At 37.4% G+C, this 12,513-nt stretch overlaps 1 protein-coding gene across 11 annotated transcripts in view; it reads right to left on the bottom strand.

The window, feature by feature from the left end:
• Positions 1 to 12,513, bottom strand: part of DISP1 (dispatched RND transporter family member 1) — a 227,744-nt gene that overhangs the window by 58,350 nt on the left and 156,881 nt on the right. For 10 of the 11 annotated variants that reach the window (XM_061160106.1, XM_061160108.1, XM_061160103.1 and 7 more), the window contains one exon: positions 10,343 to 10,868. In XM_061160106.1, the coding sequence (XP_061016089.1) occupies positions 10,343 to 10,868 (526 nt within the window). Of the gene's footprint in view, positions 1 to 10,342; positions 10,869 to 12,513 lie in introns of those variants that run through there. The other variant, XM_061160114.1, reaches the window with a different exon arrangement.

Genomic DNA, 12,513 nt, shown 5'->3' with positions numbered 1-12,513 from the left:
ATCAATAAGGACATACTGTGTAGCACATGGAACTCTGCTCAATATTATGGATGGGAGGGGAGTTTGGGGGAGAATGGATACATGTGTATGTATGGCTGAGTCCCTTCGGTGTCCACCTGAAACTATCACAGCACTGTTAATCAATACTCCAATACAAGATAAAAAGTTTAAAAAAAATAATCCTTAGTGTTTCCAATTAATTATCAGCTGATTGATGGGCATGAGGATAGGAATCTATAAATGAAAAAGCCAGAAGCTTTAAAATGACATCAAGTTGAACTACTTGATATGTGGTGATAAATAGAATCAAAAGAGAATATACTAAATGTGACCCTTGCAATGATCTTAATCAGTCAGATGATTAACAGATAATTTTAAAAACAGCAAAAAAACACACATGAGTGATTGACTATAATGAATATTTTTATTACAGCTTAAAGAGTCAAGAAACAATGAAAGATAACCTACTGTAGTACAGACGGTGGGGAAAAGAGAAATGAGAATATGAACAACTGAAAGGAGGTGGCAAATGAGCTGGGATAAAATTATGTTTTCTATTTGATTGGCTTTTTAAGACATTCTATGTGGCTTAAGTACTTTATAAACAAACAACAACTTTAAAATACCAACCAGGTGGGTGCATTTGTAGGTGCAAAAAGGAATAGCAATTTATTTATTTATTTTCAGTTTCTCCACCTGTTTATTTATTTATTTTTTTTATTAGTTAGAGGCTAATTACTTCAAAACATTTCAGTGGGTTTTGTCATACATTGATATGAATCAACCATAGATTTACACGTATGCCCCATCCCGATCCCCCCTCCCCCTTCCCTCTCCCGATTCCTCTGGGTCTTCCCAGTGCACCAGGCCCAAGCACTTGTCTCATGCATCCCACCTGGGCTGGTGAGCTGTTTCACCATAGATAATATATATGCTGTTCTTTTGAAACATCCCACCCTCACATTCTCCCACAGAGTTCAAAAGTCTGTTCTGTACTTCTGTGTCTCTTTTTCTGTTTTGCATATAGGGTTATCGTTACCATCTTTCTAGATTCCATATATATGTGTTAGTATGCGTAATGTTCTTTATCTTTCTGGCTTACTTCACTCTGTATAATGGGCTCCAGTTTCATCCATCTCATTAGAACTGATTCAAATGAATTCTTTTTAACGGCTGAGTAATATTCCATGGTGTATATGTACCACAGCTTCCTTATCCATTCATCTGCTGATGGGCATCTAGGTTGCTTCCATGTCCTGGCTATTATAAACAGTGCTGCAATGAACATTGGGGTGCACGTGTCTCTTTCAGATCTGGTTTCCTCAGTGAGTATGCCCAGAAGTGGGATTGCTGGGTCATATGGCAGTTGTATTTCCAGTTTTTTAAGAAATCTCCACACTGTTCTCCATAGTGGCTGTACTAGTTTGCATTCCCACCAACAGTTTTCTCCACACCCTCTCCACACTGTTCTCCATAGTGGCTGTACTAGTTTTTTCCCACCACCCTTTTCTCCACACCCTCTCCAGCATTTATTGCTTGTAGACTTTTGGATAGCAGCCATCCTGACTGGCGTGTAATGGTACCTCATTGTGGTTTTGATTTGCATTTCTCTGATAATGAGTGATGTTGAGCATCTTTTCATGTGTTTGTTAGCCATCTGTATGTCTTCTTTGGAGAAATGTCTGTTTAGTTCTTTGGCCCATTTTTTGATTGGGTCATTTATTTTTCTGGAATTGAGCTGCAGGAGTTGCTTGTATATTTTTGAGATTAATCCTTTGTCTGTTTCTTCATTTGCTATTATTTTCTCCCAATCTGAGGGCTGTCTTTTCACCTTACTTATAGTTTCCTTTGTAGTACAAAAGCTTTTAAGTTTCATTAGGTCCCATTTGTTTAGTTTTGCTTTTATTTCCAGTATTCTGGGAGGTGGGTCATAGAGGATCTTGCTTTGATTTATGTCGGAGAGTGTTTTGCCTATGTTCTCCTCTAGGAGTTTTATAGTTTCTGGTCTTACATTTAGATCTTTAATCCATTTTGAGTTTATTTTTGTGTATGGTGTTAGAAAGTGTTCTAGTTTCATTCTTTTACAAGTGGTTGACCAGCTTTCCCAGCACCACTTGTTAAAGAGGTTGTCTTTTTTCCATTGTATATCTTTGCTTCCTTTGTCAAAGATAAGGTGTCCATAGGTTCGTGGATTTATCTCTGGGCTTTCTATTCTGTTCCATTGATCTATATTTCTGTCTTTGTGCCAGTACCATTCTGTCTTGATGACTGTGGCTTTGTAGTAGAGTCTGAAGTCAGGCAGGTTGATTCCTCCAGTTCCATTCTTCTTTCTCAAGATTACTTTGGCTATTTGAGGTTTTTTGTATTTCCATACAAAATTATGAAATTATTTGTTCTAGTTCTGTGAAAAATACCATTGGTAGCTTGATAGGGATTGCATTGAATCTATAGATTGCTTTGGGTAGAATAGCCATTTTGACAATATTGATTCTTCCAATCCACGAATATGGTATGTTTCTCCATCTGTTTGTGTCCTCTTTGATTTCTTTCATCAGTGTTTTATAGTTTTCTATGTATAGGTCTTTTGTTTCTTTAGGTATATATACTCCTAAGTATTTTATTCTTTTTGTTGCAATGGTGAATGGTATTGTTTCCTTAATTTCTCTTTCTGTTTTTTCATTGTTAGTATATAGGAATGCAAGGGATTTCTGTGAGTTAATTTTATATCCTGCAACTTTACTATATTCATTGATTAGCTCTAGTAATTTTCTGGAAGAGTCTTTAGGATTTTCTATATAGAGGATCATGTCATCTGCAAACAGTGAGAGTTTCACTTCTTCTCCTATCTGGATTCCTTTTACTTCTTTTTCTGCTCTGATTGCTGTGGCCAAAACTTCCAACACTATGTTGAATAGTAGTGGTGAGAGTGGGCACCCTTGTCTTGTTCCTGATTTCAGGGGAAATGCTTTCAATTTTTCACCATTGAGGGTGATGCTTGCTGTGGGTTTGTCATATATAGCTTTTATTATGTTGAGGTATGTTCCTTCTATTCCTGCTTTCTGGAGAGTTTTAATCATAAATGAGTGTTGAATTTTGTCAACAGCTTTCTCTGCATCTATTGAGATAATCATATGGTTTTTATCTTTCAATTTGTTAATGTGGTGTATTACATTGATTGATTTGCGGATATTAAAGAATCCTTGCATTCCTGGGATAAAGCCCACTTGGTCATGGTGTATGATTTTTTTAATATGTTGTTGGATTCTGTTTGCTAGAATTTTGTTAAGGATTTTTGCATCTATGTTCATCAGTGATATTGGCCTGTAGTTTTCTTTTTTTGTGGCATCTTTGTCTGGTTTTGGAATTAGGGTGATAGTGGCCTCATAGAATGAGTTTGGAAGTTTACCTTCATCTGCAATTTTCTGGAAGAGTTTGAGTAAGATAGGTGATAGCTCTTCTCTAAATTTTTGGTAGAATTCAGCTGTGAAGCCATCTGGTCCTGGGCTTTTGTTTGCTGGAAGATTTTTGATTACAGTTTCGATTTCCTTGCTTGTGATGGGTCTGTTAAGATCTTCTATTTCTTCCTGGTTCAGTTTTGGAAAGTTATACTTTTCTAAGAATTTGTCCATTTCATCCAAGTTGTCCATTTTATTGGCATAGAGCTGCTGGTAGTAGTCTCTTATGATCCTTTGTATTTCAGTGTTGTCTGTTGTGATCTCTCCATTTTCATTTCTAATTTTGTTAATTTGGTTCTTCTCTCTTTGTTTCTTAATGAGTCTGAACATGAAAAATGCCCACCAAGTCAAACAAAAGAGGAGGAGATAGGGAATCTACCAAAAAAGAATTTAGAATAATGACAATAAAAATGATCCAAAATCTTGAAAACAAAATGGAGTTACAGATAAATAGCCTGGAGACAAAGATTGAAAAGATGCAAGAAATGTTTAATAAAGACCTAGAAAAAATAAAAAAGAGTCAATTAAAAATGAATAATGCAATGAATGAGATCAAAAACACTCTGGAGGGAACCAAGAGTAGAATAACAGAGGCAGAAGATAGGATAAGTGAGGTAGAAGATAAAATGGTAGAAATAAATGAAGCAGAGAGGAAAAAAGAAAAAAGGATCAAAAGAAATGAGGACAACCTCAGGGACCTCTGGGACAATGTGAAATGCCCCAACATTCGAATCATAGGAGTCCCAGAAGAAGAAGACAAAAAGAAAGGCCATGAGAAAATACTCGCGGAGATAATAGCTGAAAACTTCCCTAAAATGGGGAAGGAAATAGCCACCCAAGTCCAAGAAACCCAGAGAGTCCCAAACAGGATAAACCCAAGGCAAAATACCCCAAGACACATATTAATCAAATTAACAAAGATCAAACACAAAAAACAAATACTAAAAGCAGCAAGGGAGAAACAACAAATAACACACAAAGGGATTCCCATAAGGATAACAGCTGATCTATCAATAGAAACCCTCCAGGCCAGAAGGGAATGGCAGGAGATACTGAAAGTGATGAAAGAGAATAACCTACAACCTAGATTACTGTACCCAGCAAGGATCTCATTCAGATATGAAGGAGAATTCAAAAGCTTTACAGACAAGCAAAAGCTGAGAGAATTCAGCACCACCAAACCAGCTCTTCAACAAATGTTAAAGGATCTTCTCTAGACAGGAAATGCAGAAAGGTTGTATAAACGTGAACCCAAAACAACAAAGTAAATGGCAATAGGACCACACCTATGAATAATTACCTTAAATGTAAATGGGTTGAATGCCCCAACCAAAAGACAAAGATTGGCTGAATGGATACAAAAACAAGACCCCTATATATGCTGTCTACAAGAGACCCACCTCAAAGCAAGAGACACATACAGACTAAAAGTGAAGGGCTGGAAAAAAAATATTTCATGCAAACGGAGACCAAAAGAAAGCAGGAGTCGCAATATTCATATCAGATAAAATAGACTTTCAAATAAAGGATGTGAAAAGAGACAAAGAAGGACACTATATAATGATCAAAGGATCAATCCAAGAAGAAGATATAACAATTATAAATATATATGCACCCAACATAGGAGCACCGCAATATGTACGGCAAACTCAACGAGTATGAAAGAGGAAATTAATAGTAACACAATAATAGTGGGAGACTTTAATACCCCACTCACAACTATGGATAGATCAACTAAACAGAAAATTAACAAGGAAACACAAACCTTAAATGACACAATGGACCAGCTAGACCTTATTGATATCTATAGGACATTTCACCCCAAAACAATCAACTTCATCTTTTTCTCAAGTGCACACGGAACCTTCTCCAGAATAGATCACATCCTGGGCCATAAATCTGGTCTTGGAAAATTCAAAAAAATTGAAATCATTCCAGTCATCTTTTCTGACCACAGTGCAGTAAGATTAGGTCTCAATTACAGGAAAAAAATTGTTAAAGATTCAAACATATGGAGGCTAAATAACACGCTTCTGAATAACCAACAAATCATAGAAGAAATTAAAAAAGAAATCAAAATATGTATAGAAATGAATGAAAATGAAAACACAACAACCCAAAACCTATGGGACACTGTAAAAGCAGTGCTAAGGGGAAGGTTCATAGCATTACAGGCTTACATCAAGAAACAAGAAAAAAGCCAAATAAATAACCTAACTCTACACCTAAAGCAATTAGAGAAGAAAGAAATGAAGAACCCCAGGGTTAGCAGAAGGAAAGAAATCTTAAAAATTAGGGCAGAAATAAATGCAAAAGAAACTAAAGAGACCATAGCAAAAATCAACAAAGCTAAAAGCTGGTTTTTTGAAAAAAGGAATAGCAATTTAAAGTGTCTGGGATCTTCCATCTATACATAATTTTACTACAAGGCTGTTAACCTTTAAGATAATCTTACAGTGATGTGCACATTCTATACTATTATCAAGTCAGAGGTACATCTTAAACATTAGTTGAATATTTCATTAAGTATCAGTTGAGAGTATCAATTTTTTAAAAAGCAACATGCAAGAAATCACAAAAAGAAAATAAAAAGACTTAGAGAATCAGCGTTCCCGGTAAAGGAACAGCCTCTAGAATCTTTCTTCTAATAACTGTCCTACAGGTGTTGGGAAGAGTAACTAATAAAAGGCAGCAAAGCATCACACAACATCCTCACATTCAGCATTTCCTAGTGAGACCATCCTGTGTATTCTATCCCAAACTGTCCTGCTCTCACACGGTAGCTATATCCACATCCACATTTGTTTCAGTGGATGTCTTCCTGACTTGGGAAAGACAGACACAGCACCTGGCTTAGTGCCTTGTCCATAGTACAATGCTGCAAATACATGCACGCTGGGCTGAATCTAAATGCTCCAGTTTTCATCCTATGATCACCTCCAACAGTATCGTTACCCTCAGTGTAACTGTCATGTATAACTCAGCATTCTTATTCGTTCAAGAAAGCTCAAAGGACAGCACTCTTCCATTGTTACTACCCACCCCCAGCCCCAGAAGCTCTGCTTGCTAAGCCTTCTTCTATCCTCCCGATTTTAGTGACTGGCATCCCCATCTACCTGCTTAGTTGCTCAAACCAGAAAACTGCAAGTCAGCTGTGATTCTCCTTCTCTTCCTCCCCCATAATCAGTAGTTCACCAAACCTACTAGATTCTACCTCATAAATCTTTCTCACGTGAAATTATTTCTAAATCCTGGATCAAGTCATCACCTTCTCTCACCTGCATCAAGGCTCCTAAAGGTCTTTCTCTTTATGACAGTCCTGACCCAGTTCAATCTACTCTCCACAATGCAGGTTACAGACCTCTCTAAAATATGAATCTGAATTACTTTCTGCTTAAAAATCTATAATGTCACACCATTAGGATGGCTATTATAAAACAACTTAAAAAAACAAACAGAAAAGAACAAGTGTTGGCAAGGATGTACACAGCAGCTGTGGAAACAGTGTGGTGGATTCTCAAGAAGTTAAACATAGAATTACCACATAATCCAGTAATTAACTTCTGGGTATGTAACCAAAAGAAGTGAAAGCAGGAACTCAAACAGGTATCTGTAACACCCATGGTCAGAGCAGCACGGTTCACAATATCCAAGTGTCCACTGACAGATAAGTGGATGAAAATAATGTGGTATATATATACAATGGGGTATTAATCAGCCTTTCTAAGGGAGAAAATTTTGATACATGCTATGACTAGGATGAACCTTGAAGACATTATGCTAAGTGAAATTAGTCACAAAGGAACAAATACTGTATGATTCCATTCATATGAGGTACCTAGAGTGGCCAAATTCATGGAGATAGAAAGTTGAATGGTTGTTGCCAAGGGCTGGGGAGGGAAGAATGGGAAATTATTGTTTAATGGGTATGGAGTTTCAGTTTGGGAAGATGATGGATGCACTGGAGAAGGGATGGTGGTGATGGTTGCACAACAATGCGAACGTACTTAATGCTACTGAACTGTACTCACAGGAATGATTCAAATGATACATTTTATGTTCTGCATATTTTTTTCACAATAAAAAAGTCATGCACACACAAACATCCACACTGCCTCTCACTGGCTCAGGATACTGTCCAGAAACCTCAGGTGATTCACATGCCTCTCAGGATTTAGTCCCAGTACCTCTCCCCTTGCTAGTACACCTTCTTCTCCAGCGCCTAGTCGTACTCAACCATGCTGGAGTTGGGTTCACACCACTTTGTAAGTCTTTACACAGACCATTCCCACTGTCAACCAGACCACCTCTTCTCCATTTGTAACATTTTTCATTTTCACCCCTTCTTGGTATCTCTTATCACAAAAAGAGATAAGAGCTGTCTGTAGCAGTCTGTTTGCTTTTCTGTCTCCCTCCCTACTAGCTTACAGTTTTATGAAGGAAAAAAAAAAGTCTCAACTCACTTGGAATTATATCTTTGGTGCCTGGCACACATAAATATTCAGTAAATACTACTGATTATATAAATGTTAAATACATAATTGTAGCAGATAGGGAAGAATTTCTGGAAGCACATATTTTACAATAAAGTGTGTAATATAGACAACTGGACACATACCATTCCTTCACAGGCATCTTTAAAAAATTCTATGTCTGTTACAAATGGTTCATCAAAAGGTTCAAATTCTTGAGATAAAATTCTAATATGAAAAATTTCTCACATAATATTCCAGTTTCTTCTACAGTTTTTCCTGATGGGCAAATATGGTACTTTTAAAAAATCAGTTTGTCTTTTTAATACCATTCTATTTAAAGTCATATGCATATAGGACTCTCATTCCTTTAAAATTAGATCATTGAGAAATGTTAAGTCAGAATCCTGAAAGTACTGATATGTCTGTCATGTTGAAACAATTGGTCTCTTGCCCATTGTTCTACTATTTCCTGACAGTTTTTAAAGGAGGGATCACCTTCAAAATATCATCTCACATCCTGAAACCATATAATTTATGATTCTAAAATATCAATATTTACGACCATATAATTTTAAAATTAATCACTTATACTGTTTCATTCAAAGTGGAAAGAGTCTGAAACTAGCCATGCAGCACAATGCTGTCAGCACCAATCTTATAAGAAATGGCTTTGGTGAGTGCTCTTATCATAGTTCTATAAACTAAAAGATTCTCACATCTGATATAAAAAAGCTATTCAGCAACTGCAGAAACACGCTGCAGAGATCTCCATGCCCTCCCTCCCATCCCTTGTCCTTTCCCCCATCTTTCTTTTCCTATCTTTTCAAAGGACTGAAACCAGATAATCTAAGCAATATCTAAAACCTGATAAAGTGAAAAGTATTTATTACTTAATCCCTGTCTGGATGTGATTTTAAAAAAAAATTGAGATACAACTGACATATAACATTAGTTTCAGGTGTACAACATAATGATTCGATATTTGTATATACAGTCAAATGATCACCACATTATGTTTGCTTACCATCCATTACCACATATTTACAAATTAATTTTCTTGTGATGAGAACTTTTAAGATCTACTGTTTTAGCAACTTTCAACTGTACAATACGGTATTATTAACTATGGTCACCACACCGTACATTACATCCTCATGACTTACTTATTTTAGAACTGGAAGTTTGTACTCCTTTACTTACAAGTGAATTTGCCACCTGCAAACGATGAATTACTACTCAGCAATAAAAAGGGAAAGTAACACACATAGCAGTTAGATAGTCTCAAAAATGTTAAGAGTCAAAATTGTCAGATACAAAAGAGTACCTACTGTATGATTCTGTTCATATGAAGTTTTAAAGCAAACAAAAAAATCTATGATAACAGAACTCAGAACAGTGCTTCTGGTGAAGAGAGAAGGAATGGATAATCAGTGGCACAAAGGAACTCTCTGGGGTGACAGAAATATTTTACATCTGACCGAGGTATGCATTATACCACTGCATACATTTGTCAAAGCTGATCAAACCATACACTTAAGATATATGCATTTCCCTGTATAAAAATCATACCCTAATTTTAAAACAGAATGTCCTCTTCTAGCTCTTTTAAGACTTTTTATTACCAAAAAATATAATTCTTGGTCTCTGTTAAGTACTTAGGATTTTATAAAATATGTTATGATTGCTCACCTGCAGTATGTGTGACTTTAAACTTACTCATAGGAAAAAAACAGCTGGAAAGCACATATCAGAGAAGTCATCGCCTGAGATAGGAAGGAGAACTGGCAATGGCAGAGATTTTCTAGTATTTTTCAACCTATCAGATCTGAATATGCTTTATTTTACAAAACACATTTTTTTTTAACGTCCTATGCTACAGATTTATAGGTCCTACCTGCTATGAAACAAATTGTTGCTTTTGTATCATCTCAATATATTACATAGTCAGTCCAACCATTTGAATAGAAACTGTGAGTACAGCAGTAATGAAGCACTTGGTTTTACACTTCTTTTTCATAAATGTTGATCACTATCAATAGTAGCAAACAAAGACTCCTGTTTAGGCAGCCTCATCACAAATATATCCATCTCCCATGCTAATAACAGAAATTACTGACAATAAAACCTTTTACTGAACTTTATACTTCAAGTTCTAGCAGGACACCTGACCAGCTTACCAATAGGAAAAAAAGGAAGAGAGGGTTTAACTGACTAAGAAGTCAATGGATAAAACAGGTAAAATAATACTTCATTTGCATTTTAATAGCCTTCACACAATCAGTAAGCAGTTTCATTAATTCCCTTTTCCTGATATATTCTTCTCTCCTCCTTTTGGAGAAATCAACACAAGCCATCACATTCACATGGAATTAGCCGAATTCTAAAGTCCAGCAAACCCTGTGGACCACTCACCTGATGTTGGCTATGTGCTGCGGCACATGCTGATGCTGAAAATGGTCAGGCCACGGATGATGCAGGCAGAAGGATGGAGAGGGCTGAAGACAGCACGTTGTCTGATAAACAGGTGAATGGTTTGGACAGAGAGATGCAGAGTACTCTGAGTGTGGCTGCATGCAACACGAGGCCAAAGCGGGAGGTGCTGCAGGGCCAGCCTCGGGATGGCACTCTTGGTGACTGTCATGGGGAGTCAAAGGGTGATGGTATGGGCAAGGATGGCAGCACTGGGGTAACACCGGCGGCGTTCTTTGGTTGTCTAAAGGCAGAAAGGATGATTTAACTGTGCCATTAACTTGCAGGCATCCATTTGGACTCACTTTTGTTCTGGGTGCTTCTTTGGGTGCGAGCTGCTGGGCTGCAGGGTCTCCATCACCGGGGGTGAGGGGAGAAGGGGTGGTAGCACTGGTTGCGATGCTGCCATTGCTCAGAACCATAAAATCGCTGTTTCCGTTGCTCATAGCCATGCTCCAGTTTCCTAACCCTAAGAAAGAAAACGATATAAAATCAATGACTTACAGTCAGGTAGACAATTACGTAGAAAAGAAGGGAAAAATATTTTAAAACAGCTCTTTGAAAATAAGGTTTCTTGCAGGAGTTGTGAAAACATTAGGGGAAGCCCTGCCACTCGTGCAACAGAGCCAGCTGGTAAGTTAGCCCTCCTCTTCTCTGCTCCCAGCCACACCAGGCAGAGCCCTCTCCCGTCCCACTGACCACTTCCTCCGTGTGCTTAGTCACTCAGCCGTGTCTGGTTCTCTGCAACCCCGTGGACTGTAGCCCACCAGGCTTCTCTGTCCATGGGGATTCTCCAGGCTAGAATCCTGGAGTGGGCTGCCATGCCTTCCTCCCTTCCCCACCTCTATTTTCAGTATCTATATTCTCTCCTCATCCTAGATGTGAAAATCATCAGTTAAGAATTAGAACATCTGGGGACTTCCCTGGTGGTCCAGTGGTTGAGAAGCCACCTTGCAATGTAGGGGACATGGGTTCCATCACTGGTTGGGGAATTCACATGCCACAGGGCAACTAAATCCATGCGCCCCAACTACTGAGCAGGCTCTGGAGCCCATGAACCACAACTAAGACAAGATGCAGTCAAATAAATTAAAAAAAAAAAAAAAAAAAGAATTAGAATATTTTAGGATGGGGGTGGGGAGGTGGTAGAATAGAGAGGGGATACCAATATCATTCTTTAGCTTTTCAATAATATCATGCTTGAGATGTTCTGATACAGAAACAACAGGCAATATGAAGGGTGAGGGTGATTATTTGTGCGGGTAATTAGTTGTGTGGGTTAAGATAATGTGAATAATCTTAAGAACATCTTACATCTTTTAAAAATGTCAAGGAAATAAGATTTTCCGTCTAAGTCACTCAGGTCTTAGAATAAGAATAAACAAAAGAAAATAGAAACCAATCAGCTAAGCTAAGAATTGTGGCCACCAAGATATCAGATGCAAAAGTTTTATTCCCTAAACCAACAAATATAATGCTAAAAAAATAATAAACATAAGTTGTCATGATATTATTAACTTGTTTTCTGTTATGTCCTATAGGGTAGTATTGCTTGCACATAAGAAAAATAGTACTATGGCTGGGATTTGCGTCAAGTAAGATTTTTTTATTAATTTTTTCCCCTCTACTAAAAGGTCCAGGCCTTAAATATAAAGGAAAAATTAGTGTTCAAATTACTAGTTATAGTTTTTTCTGCCTGGTCAACAAACAAAAGCAAAACAACCTTCTTTCTTACTTTACCACCTTCTGACCAACACACATACAAAATCTGGAAATGCAGTAAGAAAAATGGGTTATCAAATGCTATTGGTTTATTTGACCTATACATGATGCCAAGAATAAAAAAAGAAAACCATTGTTTGGCTCACTAACCCTTCAGGCACAGCATTCTTCTGAGTAGACAAAACAACTTCAGGAGAAATCTCTCTCCAGTCCCTCCCCACCTCTGGCAGATACACAGGTACCAGAAGAAATCATCACCCATGAGGATGATTCCTATGCATATTTTCACCCAGATTACAAACTACTCAAAAGGTACCTTTCTGAGCAGAGAATGCCAGAGCAATGCATAATGTTTCAATCTGAATACTAATACCCAGAAGATACTCTTTGTT

The sequence above is a fragment of the Dama dama genome, chromosome 14 (assembly GCF_033118175.1).
Source record: "Dama dama isolate Ldn47 chromosome 14, ASM3311817v1, whole genome shotgun sequence".
Taxonomy (NCBI): domain Eukaryota; kingdom Metazoa; phylum Chordata; class Mammalia; order Artiodactyla; family Cervidae; genus Dama; species Dama dama.
Note: the sequence above shows the minus strand (reverse complement) of the source record. Positions and strands in the feature narration are given on the sequence as shown.